Source organism: Ranitomeya imitator, chromosome 1 (assembly GCF_032444005.1).
Source record: "Ranitomeya imitator isolate aRanImi1 chromosome 1, aRanImi1.pri, whole genome shotgun sequence".
Taxonomy (NCBI): Eukaryota; Metazoa; Chordata; class Amphibia; order Anura; family Dendrobatidae; genus Ranitomeya; species Ranitomeya imitator.
Window position 1 is genome coordinate 682,074,071 of NC_091282.1, and position 18,907 is coordinate 682,092,977.

An 18,907-nucleotide genomic window follows, 5' to 3' on the forward strand; every position below is an offset into this window, starting at 1 on the left:
CAAAGCCCACATGAAAAGTAAGGGAGAATCTAGAATCCAGTAAAGGTGATCTTCTCCATGCTATAGCAGAGCTATGGCAAAAACTGCACAGACAGCCTATCTCAGCCTCCTTCTCTCGAACGACCACCAGAGGGAACCCTTGCACAATTTTGTTCAGATTATACTGTATGCAGAAACAGCATATCAGTACATCTCCATGTTAGAGACTTAACCCACCGGTTCCCTGCAAAGAGCTGCAAGCTTTCCAACAACTATGAGAGAGAAAGCATGGTGCACAATATAAAAGCCAAGACAGAGGCAAGAATCGCGCTAATAACCGCGATGTCATCTTATATTTCCGGCTCAGCCAGACAGTCAAAGCGATCATCTAAGTCACGCTCTTCAAAATCCTCAACCCTCAGCGAACAGCTCGTAAGAGCACGTGCAGAAGCTGAGGCCACTAAATTACAAGCTGCCTTCGCTCAAAAGAAAACAGATGGAAATAGAGGCAGCTGAAACAGTGCGCAGAAAGGCAGAAACAGAGGCCCTAGAGAAAAAAAAAGGGAGAAATAGAGGCCCTAGAGAAGGAATGTGAACACGCCGCAGCCATGGCAAGGTTAAAGGTCCTGGAACAAGCCATCAGTGGGAGTTTAAGTGATTTTGATACTGAAGATCCTCTTAAGCGTACTAGAGACTATGTACAAAGCCAATACAGCGCTCCCCCCGTTCCTGCAATCCTTTCTGACCGCACAGATGCACCCCTGAGACAACAGGACACAGTGTTTACCCCGCATCCTGCACCCAAGGTCCGTACAATACGCTGCCAACCCTGCATCCTCATCCTCCTCTGTGCATAGGAATGTACTGGAAACCTGCACCGCACCAAACTTTTTTTTTTTTTTTGTTCAAATAGATTTTTATTAAGAATAACAAGGCAATTAACATGTTACATTCACATTTTCAATACAAAGTTTCCCCCCCTCCCCCTTCAAACAACCCCCTTCAATCCCAAGACCCCCCGCCCCCACCCAACAAAGCAGCTCACCTTGCTAGTTACTTCCATCATTAAAACAATAGAATATCCAATCCGTCAACCGATCATATAAGCCACACTTTACATTACTATCCCATAGCAATCCATGAAGACCATAATTTATTGAACGTTTCGATTTTCCCTCTCTTCTTATAAATCCCCTTTTCCAGTGTCAGGCCCTGTTTCACATACTGGAGGAACTCTCCTCTTGACGGCGGCTCTTCCCTAATCCAGTTTCGAGCTATTACCTTCCTAGCCATGTATAACAATCTGGCAATAGCGATCTTTAGGTGTTTATTTACTCCAATCTCATCCACGCATCCCAGCAAACAGATAACTGGATCCCTTGGCACCTTACATCCATATGCACCTTCCATACGACTCAAAACTACCACCCAGAAGGCAGCCAACCTCGGACATGTCCACATCATATGAAAAATATCAGCATCCGTAGATTTACAACTCGGACATTCAGAGTCATTACGCAATCCTGCCTTATATAGCACCATCGGAGACATATAAACTCTGTGTATCACATAAAGCTGTGACATTCTATACGGTTCACTCAGCGTCAGTCTTGGGACCCAATTCTAACACCGACTCCCAAGTCTCGTTATCCATTGGACCCAGATCCCTTTCCCATTTAGCTCTCACCATTATTGGAAACCCCAATAGGAAAGTGTGCAACAAATCTTTATACAGAGTGGATATGACCCCTCCAGTCGTCCCGTCATTACACACATACTCCAGTACTATATCCCTTTGAATCCTAATACCTCCGTCCCTACTCTGAGCTCCAAAGGCATGCCTCATCCGCAAATACTGATATTCCCCTGCAGTCCCAAAACCAAATTCCGCCTGCAATTGGGAAAATGATTTCAGTTCACCTTGCTCAATTATTTGATACACGTACTGAATCCCTTTGCCCAGCCACTCTACTCCAGTCACCCATCCTCCAGTGGTTCCCCACCCATGTCGTCCACCTTAAACAAGATAGACTTACTCCAATTTATCCTAAGCCCCGACACTGATCCGAATCGTTCAATAATCCCAATGGCTCCCTCCAAGGATGCAACTGGATCAGCCAGAAATAACAAAATGTCATCTGCATACAGCGCCACCCTTTCTTAAATCATCCCATATTTAAACCCCGTCATCTCATCAGACCGTCGAAGCGTAGCAGCCAGTGGTTCCACAGCCAGAGCAAACAAAAGGGGGGAGAGCGGACACCCTTGTCTCGTCCCTCTAGCCAATTGTATGGTCCGTGACAACTCCCCATTCACCCTAACCCTGGCCATCGGCATCGAGTACATTAGTTGAATCCAGGATATGAACTGCGGTCCAAACCCCATTCTTCGCAACACCTGCCAGAGATGCCCCCACTCCACACTATCGAACGCCTTGTGAGCGTCTAAAGATGCAATAACTCTCTGGACACAGTTATCGGATCTGAGTTGCAAGTTCATATACAGCCTTCGTAAGTTGATCGCAGTTGATCTATCAGTCATAAAGCCAGATTGATCTGAGTGTACCAGGCCGGAAATAACACTTGTCAACCTCATCGCCAACACCTTAGCCAGGAGTTTAACGTCTATAGTAAGCAAAGAAATTGGCCGATATGAGTCCGGCTGTGCCGGGTCTTTCCCCTCCTTAGGAATCACCACTATTGTGGCCTCCCGCATAGATGCCGGTAGCCTTCCACCATTCCTAGCCTCCTCCAGGACCGCCTTCAATTTAGGGATCAACACTTCCCCCAAGTTTTTATAAATTTCGGCAGGAAATCCGTCCACGCCAGGCGCCTTCCCATTAGCCATCGACTCCAATGCCCGTCCCAATTCCTCCTCCGTAATGAGAGCCTCCAAATCCTCCCTATCCATGTCACTCAGCCTTGGGAGCTCCAACTCCTCAAGGAACGCCACCGTGTCCTCCATCGACCCATCTACCCGAGAGGAGTATAAATCTGCATAAAAATCTGCAAAAATCTCCAATCTCTGAAGTCTCAGAGACCGCAATACCGCTCCCAGACACCAAAGAATGAACAAAGGAAGTATTTCTCTGGGCAGACGCCACCAGCGATGGCAAATGACCCACCAATTCACCCTCCTGGTAATAGGCCAGATTCATGAATTCCCTCTTCCTTTCAGCCTTACTCAGCAAAACCGCCTCTAACTGATTCTGAGCTGCCTTTAACCTCTTCCCAGCCTCCAGAGTACCCGTTATTACCATCTCATCCTCCGCCACCCTCAGCCCATCAATCGCCAAACTCTCTGCCTCTCTCGATTTCCGCTTACACCTACTAATATCCCTGAACAACAGCCCTCTCAAGTACGCTTTCATGGCTTCCCACACAGTAAGCACGTCTACACTTCCCTCATTTATCTCAAGAAATTCCACCAACTCCTTCTTAATCTTCTCCAAGTCTATACTGTGTAGCCAATTAGGGTGAATTTTCCACTCCCTCCTGCTCCCGGTCCGTGTCCCCACCGGCCGAAATTCCACTTCAACTGGACTGTGGTCCGAGAGAGCCCTAGGCAAATATCTCACGTCCCTTACCATCGTATCCAGTAAACGGTTACCCAGTGCCAGGTCAATCCTAGACAAAGTACCATGAGGTGGCGAGTAGCATGAGTACCAGCTCTTCCCGATATGCCTAACTCTCCATAAATCAATCATGCCCACTTCCCAGACATAGGTCCCAAACGTAGTGATATGTCCCACTGTCCTATTCTGGGGGTTTTTGTTCTTATCCCAAAAGTCATCACATATATTATTGAGGTCGCCAATAATTAGTAATGGTAACGGTCCCCAACGCTCTACCCTCTCCAGCACCTCTCTTATCTTCTTGCTTAAGTATGGGGAATATACATTGCCGCTATACACATCAATACTCCATTCATTTTACATTCCACCACCACATACTGACCATCCACATCTTCCTTTACCGCTACCTCCTCATACTGCACCCCCGCAGGAATCAACACAGACACACCCCTAGAGTACGTCGAGAAAGTAGAATGATACGCCCTCTGTATCCAGCGCCTATTCAATACGTTCACCCTCTCCCGCACTAAATATGTCTCCAACAGACATATCATTGAGACCTTCTGCTCTCGAACATACTGTAGACTTGCCGCCCGCCGTGTTTTATCCGCCAGTCCTCTCACATTCCAATTCAATATTTTAATGTACTCTCCCCTCATGTGGCTCATCATTTCTCATAGTATCCAATTTCCCAAGTATGAGCTGCCCCACCCCTCCCATCCCCAACTTGCCCCCCTAACCCCCCCCAGTGTAACGCATTGTTCCTCTCAACAAGTGAGGCTCCACTACCCACTGCGAACACTCTCCCTTACTTAACCCTCTCCATTCGCGTCCCGCTGCCATAAACAGACATAATTTCCCCCAACTTTTCCCTTTATTATATCTTAACATTGCACTTATATGAACATATAAGAAAAGTACCAAACCAATTTACAGTACCCGCCATAGCCCTCCTCCCCCACATTTAGTCGACGGTACTGTCCCTTCCCCGCCAGTCCTCAACATGGCCCAGCAAAACCCTCAGCAGTTGCTCAACTTTTTAACCAACGCTAATAAGCGCAAAACCCTCCGCCAACAACAGAGAAAACAATTTCCAGCCAAATCTCGCCGACATGTCAGTCGCCCATTCCTTTCAGCTTTTTTTCATTGGTGTCAAGCCGCTGGGTAGCGTCCTCCGGTGTCAGGAAAAAGTGGGACGTATTAAAAGCCACCAGTCTCAGCTTGGCGGGAAACATCACTGAGTACTGCACTCTCAGCTCCCTCAGTCATCGCTTGACTCCAGTAAACTTCATCCGCTGCTTCTGAACCGCAGCGGAATAATCCGGATAAATGGCGATTTTCTGACCTCCAGCCGTCAGATCCTCCATCTCCCTAGCCTTCCTGAGGATAATGTCTCTGTCCCTGTAATTGAGTATTTTAGCAAGCATGGTACGGGGATTCGCTCCTGGGGCAGGGGGCTGCGGCGGGACCCTATGAGCCCGTTCAACAGCAAAGACTTTTGTCAATACTGTGCTCCCAATCTTCTCCAGCAGCCAGTTCTCAACAAACTCAGTGGGATTTCTCCCCTCAGTCTTTTCAGGCATCCCCACTATACGTATATTATTCCTTCTGGATCTATTTTCCAGATCCTCATTTTTGGCAGCGAGCTTGGCTATTGCTTGGGCGAACTTGTCTTCAGCTTTTTGTAGTTTAACTATGTGATCGTCTGCCGTGCTCACCCTCTCCTCCACCACTCCTATACGTTTGTCCATTTTCTGCAGGGCCGCATTAATCTGTGCCGTGTCCCCTTTAACTTCCTGCATCTGCTGGGCTAGGGAATTTAGGGATTGCTGGCATGAGGAGATCAGGGTAATAACATCCCTTAGAGTCGGCTCCTCTCCCTGCGGTATGCCTCCAGGTCCCCCACTAGCCCCCGCCATACTGCCTCCTTCTGTCCCCTTCTGTACCTCGTGCTGCTCAGCTGCGCCTGCTTCCTCCACCTCCTGGTCAGCTCCAGCTTCGGATCCTGGTTCTGCCTCCTCAGCAGCCTTCACTCTGGCATACTGCTGCAGCTTTGCGGCCACCTCCTTGCGCCGCTGACATGCGGCGTTCTCCTTCTCGGCGTCCTCCCTAGCATCGGCGCCATCTTGGCGGGCTCCTGCATCGCCGGTACCAGCGTCTTTCTGCCGCCTTCTTGTCATCGCCGCCGACTCAGGACCCACCGCTGCCCTCTCCGGACCTTCAGCCAGCCGGAGGATTGTAAGTATCCCCGAAAATCGGGGTTAAATCAGGATTATTAGTCCTTCTGGCAGCGGGAATGCTCTTCCCTGCGTCCGCTCACATGGCCAGCTAGGACACGCCCCCACCGCACCAAACCTTATGCTCAGAAACATACGTGCAGGCCAATATGCAGCCAAGTCGCCACACTCCGGTCAGTCACACAATTCCAGTCCCATGTGTGGCAGAAACTAAAATCATTAAGCCAGTTAATGGACTGAACGCCTATGCTGCCCCATATGTTCCTGCATTCCCAGGTCAAAGCACAGACTTTATGAACAATGCTACCCATCCAGCCATGGTCATTCCAAAATCGGATAATGCTGATATGATTGGCTTTGCAAGGTACATGATTTGGCGTGATCTAACGAAGACCGGTCTTACAAAGTTTGATGATAAACCTGAGAACTACAGGGGTTGGAAGTGTACCTTTAAAACCACAATCAATGACCTCGGCATCACCGCCGCTTAAGAGCTAGACCTGCTAATCAGGTGGCTTGGGCCACAATCCACGGATCAGGTCAAGAGACTTAAATCCGTCTACGTCAGTAATCCTATCATGGCTGTCACCGCTGCATGGAAGAGGCTAGAAAGAAGCTATGGCAGTCCTGAGGCCATAGAAAAGTCCCTGTTCAAGCGACTAGAGGAATTTCCAAAGGTATTTAGTAAGGACAGTACAAGGTTCCAAGAGCTCAGCGACCTTCTGTTAGAGCTTCAGCTGGCCAAAGCAGACCCGTACCTGCCTGGCCTCAGCTACTTGGACATTGCTCATGGGGTAACCCCAATAGTTTCCAAGCTGCCATCCAATATCCAAAATAAGTGGGCCATGCTTGGATCAAAATACAAAAGGGAAAACCCAAGTCTCCTTCCCTCCATTTTCCTACTTCTGCGAGTTCATCGAAAATATTGCAGAGTGTAAGACTGATCAAAGTTTTTCCTATGAAGAACAAAGCGACCTTGTTTCCTCTCCTAAACACGAGAGTCCACGTCTTAACTACAGGAACTGCCGATCTCCAATGTCCGTCAAGAAGACTGATGTTCTTCCCACACCTTCAGTATCACAAGATAAGAGCAACAAAGGTGAGAAGGTTGAGAATCCTAATCGTATGTGTCCCATTCACAAGAAACCCTCACCCTTTAAAGAAGTGCATCGGCTTCAGAAAGAAACCACTCCAGGAACGCAAAGAGCTTCTGAAGAACTTTGGGATATGTTACAGCTGCTGCGCTTCTACTGAACACTTTATTAAGGACTGTAAAATATCTATTAAGTGTTTGAAGTGTGACAGTGAGGAGCATGTGCAAGTGCTCCATGCATCCCAATCTAACACTGCACAGCCTACGCCTTCCCCCACCACAAGGCAAGGCGGGGAGGATGCTGTTCAAACAGCGAGTTCTATCATATCTTCTTCATGCACAGAAGTCTGCGGAAAAGGCCTCGGGGACAAGTCGTGTGCGAAGATATGCCTGGTGAATGTGTATCCCAAGGGTTGACCAGAGAAAACTGCAAGGGTGTATGTTATCTTGGATGATCAGAGCAACCAGTCACTTGCAAGATCAGAGCTCTTTGATATGTTTGACTTAAAGGGAAACTCTCACCCCTACACCCTGAGCACCTGCAGCGGTGTTACGGAGGCCTCTGGGAGAAGAGCCATTGGACTCATGGTGTCTTCTCTTGAGAATAATGTGTAGATACCCTTACCCACTCTGGTCGAATGTAACCAGATACTGTCCAACAGAGAGGAAATCCCAACGCCAGAGGCTGCACTCCATCACCCGCTTCTAATTACTTTGGCAGGCAAGATACCAGCTCTCGACAACAGCGCAAACATTCTGATCTTGCTTGGCAGAGACATTCTGCGCTACATAAGGTACGTCAGCAAATCAACGGGCCACACGACGCTCCATTTGCTCAACGCTTTGACCTAGGCTGGGTTATAGGTGATGTCTGTATAGGAAAGATGAAGAGACCCACGAGGATTTCCTCACTTAAGACTCGCGTCCTACCAAATGGTCGCAGCACTTACTTTCAACCATGCCCGCGTCATTACTGGGTGAAAGAGAAGATAAGCGATAACAAGTGGAAGAAAGAAACCTCTAACGACACGAACATATTCCTGTCCCGCAATGATGACCTCAGGTCAACAGTGTTCAACTCTACAAGAGAAGACAACCAGCAAGCACCTGCAAGGGAGGACAAAGAGTTCATAAAGTTTATGGAAAAGTAATTTGCCCAAGACGATTCAAATAGCTGGGTAGCACCTTTACCTTTTCGTTCTCCAGGAACAAGGCTACCTAATAATCTGCAACAAGCAACGGCAAGGTTTTCATCCCTAAAACACACCTTAAAGAGAAGGCCAGAGATGGAGAAACATTTTGTTTACTTCATGCAGAATATCTTCGACAGAGGTCACGCAGAACCCGCACCCCCGCTAAAAGAAGTTGAAGAATGCTGGTTTTACCCTTCGCCACGACAGCACCCCACATGAGAGAGAGAGAGGGATCCGCCCATAGGAACAGGAAACCTACAGAATAAAAGGAGGCGGTCCCCTCTCCTCCTCAGTTTAGGTTTCCTGTTCCTATAGGAATCCCAGCTTACCTACAGAAGAGGATCCCTGGGCCATGCACCCACCTGCGTCGGTCTCTGGGAACGGCAGGGGCTGCGGTTCCAGAAGCAGGGGCGGGGGAGCCACTGTGTTCAGCCTCCCCCCTCGTCTGGTCAGTAGCCATGGTCCGGGTCCGGTCACCGCTGGTCCGCCCGGCTCCATGGGGGTGCGCGCGCTCAGCGGCCGGCTAAATGAACACAGCCGCCGCATGGAAGGAGGAGCGGCGCGTCTAACCCGGAAGTCGCTGGAGCACTTCCGGGTTGGGACCGGGGAGGCAGGAGATTCGGCGCCATCTTTAAAACTGCAGCGCTAGCGTCGGCCGGTGTGTATGTGAGTATGGCTTCACCGGTCGACGAGACGCACCTTGCTGTGACAGAGCGCTCTCCTAGTAAGGAGAAAAGCGCCAGGAGCAGCATTAAAGATGGTGGTCGACAGGAGCGATCTTCCACCAAACAAAAAGATCCCTCAAAGAATCCGCCTCCAGATCCGGTACCTGTCAGCTTCTCTGGGTGAGTTTAAAGAATCCTCTACCTATATGCTGATATATGTTCCTCCTGTGTCCCCTTCCTTTAGACTAGGAAAAAGACACACGAATCCAAGCACAAGGAGTGTGCTTTATGTATGCAGCCCCTACCGGATTCTTATATAAAAAGGTTATGCTCAGATTGCATCATGCTAACCTTACGTCAGGAAAATATAATGACTCCATCTGACGTCAGAGCCATGATTCGGGAAGAGATGCAGGGGTTGGCGCATGCTAGTAGCACCAGTTCCCGCCAGCCTAGCAAGTCCCCATTTCCAGAGAGCCCAGAGTCAGAGGGGATACGCAAGTCCTCAGACGAATCAGAGTCTCGGCCGAGTTCATCCGAAGATGAAGGGGGGCTGTGTCTGCCTAACAGCAGCGTGGACAACTTAGTGAAAGCGGTCAGAAGCACGATGGGGTGCCCAGACGAGAAAGGAAGAAAATCGGCTCAGGACATCATGTTCGCGGGGTTAGGACAAAGGAAACGTAGATCCTTCCCCGTGGTTAACACTGTTAAAGATTTAATTAAAAAGGAGTGGGATAGGCAGAGCACAAGAGGATTCCTACCATCATCCTCTAAAAGTCGATATCCCTTCAGTGATGAGGAGCTGAATTCTTGGTCAAAGGTGCCAAAAGTTGATGCAGCAGTAGCCTCAACCTCCAGGCAATCGGTCTTGCCAGTTGAGGATTCGGGGATGCTAACTGACCCATTGGACCGAAAAGCATGGGAGGCCAATACAGGGGCATTCAGGCCAGCCATCTCTGCTACCTGTACGGCGAGATCGCTGCTAGTATGGATGGAACAACTGGAGGAGCAGATTAGAGGTAGAACTTCGAGAGAATCAATTCTACCGAAAATCCCTCTAATGAAGGAGGCTGTAGCGTTCCTGGCGGATGCCTCTGTGGATTCGCTACGCCTAGCAGCCGGGTCAGCCGGCCTAGTGAATACAGCCCGGCGAGCACTCTGGTTGAAGAACTGGAAAGGGGCAAAACTTTGTGCGCTCCCCTGCCAGGGTGAGTTCCTTTTTGGAAAAACACTGGATGAGCTTTTAAATAAAGCGGGAGAACGGAAGAAGGGTTTCCCTAACCAATATCTTCCGTCTTACAGGAGAGCATTCAGGAGACGACCCTTTACCAGAAAACCGTTTGAGCAAAGGGATCGCTGGGAGACAAAAGACCCTAAACAAAAAGGTGCTCTGTTTAGCGGATCCTACAATTCAAAACGTGGCAAGTACCGCTAACCTTGAAGTGGGCGGCAGACTAAAATTTTTTCTTTCTAAATGGGAACACGTAACATCCAGCCGTTGGATTCTGGACATTGTTAGAGATGGATTGAAATTAGAATTTATTAGAATCCCTTGGGATTCTTTTTTAGTAACATCACCAAAGGGACAAGAACAACAAGAGGCTCTAGAGTCTGAGATCCTATCTCTTCTATCTAAAAAAGTGTTGGTGGAGGTTCCCCAGGATCAAAAAGGAAGGGGATTCTACTCCCCTTTGTTTTTGATCAAGAAACCAGATGGTTCATTCAGAACCATCATAAATCTCAAAAAATTAAATTCCTTTTTGCGTAACCATACTTTTAAAATGGAATCTATTCTGCCATCAAGCTTTTGTTCCCTAGGTGTGTCATGGCCGGAATAGACCTAAAAGATGCCTACTATCCTCTTCCCATACATGCCGAATACCAGCAATACCTAAGGGTAGCAGTCATCCTGGCAGGACAGGTTCGTCACTTTCAGTATGTAGCAATGCCCTTTGGGCTTAGTATGGCTCCCCGCATCTTTACAAAGGTGATCCTAGAAGTGATGGCTTATTTACGCCAGCAGAACACTCTGATAATACCCTACCTGGATGATTTTCTTGTTATAGGAAATTCCATAACTCAATGTAAAATGCGGTTATCTAATGCGATCTCATCCCTGCAGGAATTAGGTTGGATCGTGAATTACGAAAAATCCAGGCTGAATCCAGATACCATTCAAATATTTCTAGGAATTCAGCTAGATTCAGTAAGTCAGAAAAGCTTCCTCCCGCATTCAAAAAAAGTAATTATACAATCAAAGGTGTCAGAGGCAATGTCAAAACCCTACATGACCCTGAGGAAGGCTATGTCCTTGCTAGGATCGTTATCCTCATGTATACCAGCTGTACCGTGGGCTCAATTTCATACCCGCCAATTACAGTATGAAGTATTGTCAATCCAGGGGAAAGGACGACATCTGGAGAGTAAATTAACTCTTTCCAGAGATGTTGTTGAATCCCTAATCTGGTGGTTAAACATGGATCACCTTTCAGAGGGTGTACCATGGATGATAAATCCCTCTAAAACGATAACCACTGACGCTAGCCCTATGGGTTGGGGTGCACATATGGAGGATTGTCTGGTCCAAGACACCTGGAATCAGGCAGAGTTAACGTGTTCTTCAAATTGGAAAGAATTAAAAGCGGTAGAATATGCCCCAAGTCATTTTCTTCCACAGGTTCAGGGAACGCATGTGAGAGTTCTATCGGACAATTCCACCACAGTGGCATACATAAACCGTCAGGGAGGTACGCGATCAAGAACCCTGATGAACGTAGCAGCAAACATCTTCCAGTTGGCAGAGTCTCATCTTCCATCCTTAACAGCCCTACACATCAAAGGGGCAAAAAACACCAAAGCAGACTACCTCAGTCGAAACAAGCTACGCCAAGGAGAATGGACTTTAAACAGAGACATATTCAGGATGATAACAAAATCATGGGGCGTACCCCAAATAGATCTGTTCGCCACAAGGGACAACAGACAGGTAAAAAGGTTTGCTTCCCTGAACCTCATGGATCACCCAGACATGTTGGACTCCCTTCACCATCCTTGGAGCTTCAAACTAGCATACGCCTTTCCTCCGATGTCTCTGATACCTCTAGTGATCAGGAGGGAACAAGCCAGAATAATCCTGATTGCGCCCTTTTGGCCAAAAAGACCATGGTTCTCTTGTCTCCAGAGCATGTCTCTATGCGATCCATGGATCCTTCCATTAGACAAGGAATTGCTGTCTCAGGGCCCATTTTTCCACCCGCAAGTGAAAGGTCTTCACTTGACGGCGTGGAATTTGAGAGGCAGTTATTAAAGTCAAGGGGGTTCTCAGAACAACTGGTTAACACCCTGTTGTTAAGTAGAAAAAGATCTACCACCCTATTATATAGTAGGGTATGGAAAAAATTCTTAAATTTTCATACAAGACCGTTCACTAAACAAATCCCGGTAGTTCCTATTCTAGAGTTCCTACAAATAGGTAGAGAATTAGGTCTATCCGTAAACACCCTGAGGGTTCAAGTCTCCGCATTAGGAGCCCTATATGGAGACAACATAGCAGCTAACAAGTGGGTCTCCAGGTTTAAGTCTTGTGAACGTAGTAATCCGGTCCATATTCCCCGTCTACCTCCGTGGGATTTAAATTTAGTTTTAGAGGCCTTAACTGGCTCCCCATTTGAGCCACTAGATTCCATACCTCTAAAGATCCTAACATATAAAGTAGCCCTATTGGTAGCCCTAACCTCAGCTAGAAGGGTTAGTGACATCCAGCCCCTATCGGTAGACCCGCCTTTCTTACTGGTATTTCAGGATAGAATTGTCTTAAAGCCTGACCCCTCATACCTCCCTAAGGTGGCATCCTATCACAGATCTCAGGAAATATTTCTGCCTTCCTTTTTTGATTCACCGGTAACTCCAGAACAACATAAGTTTCACACCTTAGATGTCAGAAGAGCCATCCTGACGTATATAGAGAGGTCTCAGACATGGAGGCAGAGTAGGGCTCTGCTTATCTCCTTTCAGGGCCACAAGAAAGGACATGGGGTCACAAAAGCTACCATTTCTCGATGGATCAGAGAAGCTATTTGTCTGGCCTACACTTCGAAGGGCGAAATCCCTCCAGTGGGGATAAAGGCGCATTCGACACGAGCCATGGCTTCCTCTTGGGCGGAACAAGCAGATGTACCGATCCACTTAATATGTAAGGCCGCAACCTGGTCCACACCTTCTACCTTCTACAACCATTACAGACTTGAACTTTCTACTTCCTCTGATCTGACTTTTGGTAGAGCTGTCCTTAGTACAGTAATCCCACCCAAATAATGACTCTCTGAAAATCTCTCATGTGGGGTGCTGTCGTGGCGAAGGGTAAAAAGCCGGATTACGTACCGGTAATGCTCTTTTAATGAGTCCACGACAGCACCCATGTATTACCCTCCCTAAATTCTGCACAGTTCTTTCCTTTAAGTTCACAAGTAATGGTTGTATAAAGTTAAGAAATTTGTGACTAAATAAGAATGAATACTAACACTTTTGCGGTTCCCTTTTTATACTCTGTAAACTAAACTGAGGAGGAGAGGGGACCACCTCCTTTTATTCTGTAGGTTTCCTGTTCCTATGGGCGGATCCTTCTCGCTCATGTGGGGTGCTGTCGTGGACTCATTAAAAGAGCATTACCGGTACGTAATCCGGCTTATCTCCCATCATTTGATTTCTACCATCCTCCCAAACCTGACCAATTTAGTGGTGTTTGACTCCAGTTCTCAGTATGAAGGCATCTCCCTAAATAGCCTGCTCCTCACTGGTCCTAATCTAAATAACAACCTTATAGGAGTACTGATTCGCTTCAACCAGGAACCTGTCGCACTAATGGCCGACATTCAACAAATGTTTCATTGTTTTATCGTGAGAGAAGACAGCATAAACTACCTCAGATTCTTATGGCACAAAGACAACGACGTCCGCAACAAGGTCATAGACTACAGGATGAAGGTGCACGTCTCCTTGCCTGCAGTGGCCGTCTATGAACTAAGACGGGCAGCACAGGAAGGTGAGAGAGAGTATGGGTTTGATGCTCGTCTATTTGTGGAAAGAAACCTCTACGTAGATGATGGGCTTAAGTCTCTTTCCACAAGTGAAGAGACAATCGATCTGCTCTCTAGGACTCAGGAAATGCTGTCCATAGCAAACCTTAGACTCCACAAGATCATCTCCAACAGTAAAAAGGTAATGGAAGCATTTCCATCTGAGGATCACACTGCTGGTGTAAGGGATCTTGTTCTGACGTTCCTCCCATAACACGCAGCCTTGGTCTGCTTTGGGATATTAAGCAGGACACGTTAACTTTCCAGGTGTCAGCTTGTGATAAACCTTAAACTAAACGATGAGTCCTATCTGTTGTGAACAGCATCCATGATCCTCTCGGGTTTATCGCACCCATCACCATTCAAGGCAAGATATTGTTGACAGTTGACCGCCGAGAGTATGGATTGGGACACTCCGCTACCATCCCAGAAACAACAAAGGTGGGAGGCGTGGAAGAAGTCTCTGAAGGTCTTAGAGCATTTCCAAGTCCCACGTTGTTATTTCTCAGGTACCCTTTCAGCCACCATTAGAAGAGAAGTACACATTTTCTCCGACGCTTCTACAAAAGCTATAGCTGCTGTAGCCTACCTCAAGACCTTGGAGGACCTTGGAGGAACATAACAAGGTGCATTGTGGATTCATCATCGGTAAGGCAAAACTAACCCCAAAACCTGCTCACTCTGTTCCAAGACTCTAGCTTTGTGCCACCGTTCTGGCAGTGGAGTTAGCTGAAGCTATAAAGGACAAAAAATACATTGCTATTGATTCACTGACCTTACTCCTGCTACACTTCTTACTCAGAAGGTTGGAGCTGCCGCAATCCCTCCAGGGAAGTTTGTGGATGGGGACATTTACAGACGTCAGCGGAAACAGGTACAACACTTTTCCAATGTCTTTTGGCACCGCTAGAAAACTGAAGCTCATCGCAACAACTGGCCAATGGGTCTTATCACCAAGGCTACACCAAGCAATGACGGGTAGATCCGTAAGGTAGAAGTCAAGGTTACGAAAGGCAGTTCAACTCGTATTTTCTTCCGTCCAGTCCCTGAGCTTGTGTTACTTTTACCAAAAGAGGAACTCACATGAAAGTCATTGTTTATGGACACAGCTCATGGACAAAGTTATTTGAACTTTCTCCAGCGGATTGTTGGGTTTGTGGAAGTGTTTGCACGTTGCGGCTTCCCCAGTCTGAAGATGGGTTTACTTTTGGACTCGGACTATCCCGCTGTTTGAAGATTGGACCATGCCAATTGGACTACAACTGTTGTTGTTACTTGCATGCTTGTTTTCTTTTTGTTTTTCAGGTCTACAGTGACATCCCAGAGGAGATCATAAGAATTTTGAAATCTAAAGATTTCAGACGGGGAGTGTATGTCCCATGAATGAGACATTTTACCGACTGTCCTGTACATTTTACATGCTGTATTGCAGTCTCTCATATGCTTATTGTTGCTATGTGTTCCTGTGTTTTGCATAGCTTAAATCCTCCCTTTCCATGAAGTTTGTCCCTCCTGTCTCCCTCTGCTGGGTGTCCTGTCACTTCCTTCTTCTTCCTGTGTCTGTCTCCATCTTGGCTTCATTAGAGGCACATGTGCTTTCAGCTTGTGTGAAGAAAGTCTTTTTTACCTGCTGCTGTTTGTATGCATTCAACAAGAATTCTTAAAGAAATCAAAGTCTCTTCTGGATTCTTGATAACTTGTGTGCCTGCGGCTGAGTTAAGCTATCTGCGAACGTCGCCAATTGTAAGTAGGGTGAAGAGATTCAGCATCCCACAGAGCCATATTTGCAGCCACAGGCCTTGGGGACAGAATAATTACTGCTAAGCTTTTAACTCTCCTAGCATCTTAAAAACATGAAAGGACATTTATCAAATGCCAATATTAAGCAGAGATGCATCTTTTATTAATTACACTCCTCAGCCAACAATTATATTGTAACATCAAGAAGGAAACGTGAAATTTTGGAACTGATATGATTTATAGACAGATTAATGCTTTGTAAATCATAGAAAAAAGGAATCATTTTCTAAACATCTCGATTTATTCAATGTCCAATATGAGCAACACACACAGAGTTGGCTGCTATGAGTGAGGTCATTAATGGTTATCTGAGAAAGCTTCTGCTGCACTGAATACACTTGGGCAAATCATCAAGATCAACTGCTGGCAACTTCCTTTATTGCCGAGCAATGTTGTCACAGATGTGAGACCCTGCAAGCCATAGTTACAGGTTTTGGCCACGGAGACTGCTCAAAGTAGCACGAGCAACAGACATCCTCATGTTTTCTCTTGTATTCTAAACGGTTATTCCAATTTTCAAGATGAGAATTATCTTTGCTTGTCATAGCAAGAACTTTAGCAATTTTAATATTTTCAATCTTTCTTGAGATATTAACAATTTTCTCAAGAGCATATTGCCTAGAAGACCTGCCACCGCTGCGGTCTAACTTCACTAATGCTGCCTAACATTAGGAGCGAACCGCACACTCCAACAATACTGACAGTGCTTACAAGCTCCATACATAAGCTTATAAGCATTGAGCATGCGTGGCCACAGCTGCTAGATAGGTGGTAGTCGGTCTCCTAGGCAACAAGCTGCAGAGAAAAGAAAAAAAATTCATGAAAGACTGCTATTTTTTATAGTGGCAAATTTCAAAAGTTATTGTTTTTACAAGCTTCACACTATGAAGATGGAAATAACCTTGTAAGATGCTGTTTGCAGTCAGTTTATTAAAACTTTTGTTTGTGTTTAGTGTTTTTTTTTTTTCATCCAAGTCTTTAATGTAGTAATTTAAAATCTGCAGACTGAGGTTAAATTTGTAGCTTAAACTTGTGTTATTTATTCTTTCTAGTGGAAACTGAAGAAGACCCTTCAGATCGTATTGATCAAGAACAAGTTGATGACAGGTAGAGCGCTGTACCCACAACACTGTTTTGTAAAATACATAGTACCAATCAAAGGTTTGGACTTTCTGTTAATGTAATGTTTTTCCTTGCTCTTACTGAAATTTGAAATTTGCACATAGTAGATTCAGACTGAAGGCAATAAAACCACGAAGGAACACCTAAGTAAAACAAGGAGTAAAGAAACCTACTGTATATAAAAAAACCCAAACCATAATGTGTTAAACCTCAGATTTTTCAAAGTACCGTATATACTCGAGTATAAGCTGACCCGAGTATAAGCCGACCCCCTAATTTTGCCACAAAAAACTGGGAAAACTTAATGACTCGAGTATAAGCCTAGGGCGGAAAATGCAGCGGCTACCGGTAAATGTCAAAAGTAAAATTAATTGAGACATCAGTAGGTTAAGTGTTTTTGAATATCCATATTGAATCAGGAGCCTCATATAATGCTCCATACAGTTCATGATGGCCCCATAAGATGCTCCATATTAAAATATGCCCCATATAATCCCGCATAAAGGTTAATAATGGCCCCCTAAGATGCTCCATGGACACATTTGCCCAATATAATGCTGCACTAACGTTGATTATGGCCCCATAAGATGCTCCATACAGACACTTGCCCCATATAATGCTGCACAAACGTTGATTATGGCTCCATACAGACACTTGCCTCATTTGCTGTTGTATAGACAAGAGAATGGAGGGCACAATCCAACCAAATATCAAAAGGGCAGAGGTTCAACCCAAAGCATGACCTATAGTACACATAACAAACACCAAGAAAAAGATGTCATGCTATATATAAAGGGGAACCACCAAACAATACTAGAGATATACAAAAATCAAATAGAAATTTTATTGTATCGACCAACACACAAAACAAACCACTAGAATAAAAAACATTTAAAACAAAGAATAGGTCAACAAGGGTTCCTATATGGAACCCCCCCCTGGACATGTACTTGTATAACAATATAACCTTCGATGGTAAGATCAATGGCAGACACAGCTGCTCTGCATGCACATATACATAGATGGTAGAGTATGATAAAACACGAAAAAAATACTCACAAGGATTATAACAAATACATATAAATACTACTGGTCCAGCTCGCAGCACACAAAGGTAGGTATAGATCAAAACAGTGTCCGATATTATTATATATAGAGGTATATTCAGTATAGCAATAAATATTACCCAAATGTTCTCTTTCAGACAAATATATATATGGGTACCAATACGAGACTGGCTGGTATAAAATACTCTAGCAGTCAGTTATCAACATATATGTATGGGAATATATCAATAATAGTGATAGCAACCTAAGTAACCTTTACAAGCTAACATGAGCAAGTAGGTAACAAAATAAGATATATATACGGGTGCCGACGCGAGACTGGCTAGTATAAGACAATGCGAGACTGGCTGGTATAAAATGATCTAACAATCAGTTATCAACATATATATATATATGAGCATATACCCATAGTAGTGGTGACAACCTTATATAATCTTTGCAAGCTGATATGAACCGATAGGCAACAATGAAGAGCACATATACAGTGTCTATATTAGGGGGAACACCATAAATATGGATCTCCCCCACACACAGAAACGTCTGGAGGTCAGAAGTATACTGAATCCCTTATGGTATACATAGCCCCCACCAAGCACAGACACATGCTGTCAACAATGGTCCCAATGCCTACCAAGACCGGAGTAAAATAGATAGAGCCCCCAAGTAGTGAGGCACTGTACTGCCATAAATGTGCAGAGAACACCAGTAGAACATAACCAAATGTCAGATAAGCACAGAGGTCCAGGGGGCTGAAGCCCCACGCGTATCGCCACTAAGAGTGGCTTCGTCAGGAGCAGGTGTCATGCCTCGTTTGCTGTTGCTGCGATAAAAAAATCACACTTGCCTCGTCGCTCAGTCCCCCGGCACTTTCAATATTCACCTGACTTTGTTCCGGCGCCGCTCCATCTTCAACCTCTTCTGCACTGACGTTTAGGCAGAGGGCGCGCCCTAACCACGTCTTCGCGCCCTCTGACCTGAGCGTCACTGCAGAAGACGGAGCGGCGCCGGAACGAGGAGCAGGTGAATATCGCACAGCGCTCCATTGCTCCTGACGCGGTGCAGTCCCTGTTTCCCCGGCGCCGCAGCTTCTTCCTGTACTGAG

At 46.0% G+C, this 18,907-nt stretch overlaps 1 protein-coding gene across 1 annotated transcript in view; it reads left to right on the forward strand.

Annotated features, from left to right (window-relative positions):
• EXD1 (exonuclease 3'-5' domain containing 1) overlaps positions 1-18,907 on the forward strand; it is a 189,428-nt gene that overhangs the window by 48,446 nt on the left and 122,075 nt on the right. Inside the window, exon 4 of the mRNA XM_069745614.1 lies at positions 16,669-16,723. Coding sequence (XP_069601715.1) covers positions 16,669-16,723 — 55 coding nt within the window. The remainder of the gene's footprint in view (positions 1-16,668; positions 16,724-18,907) is intronic.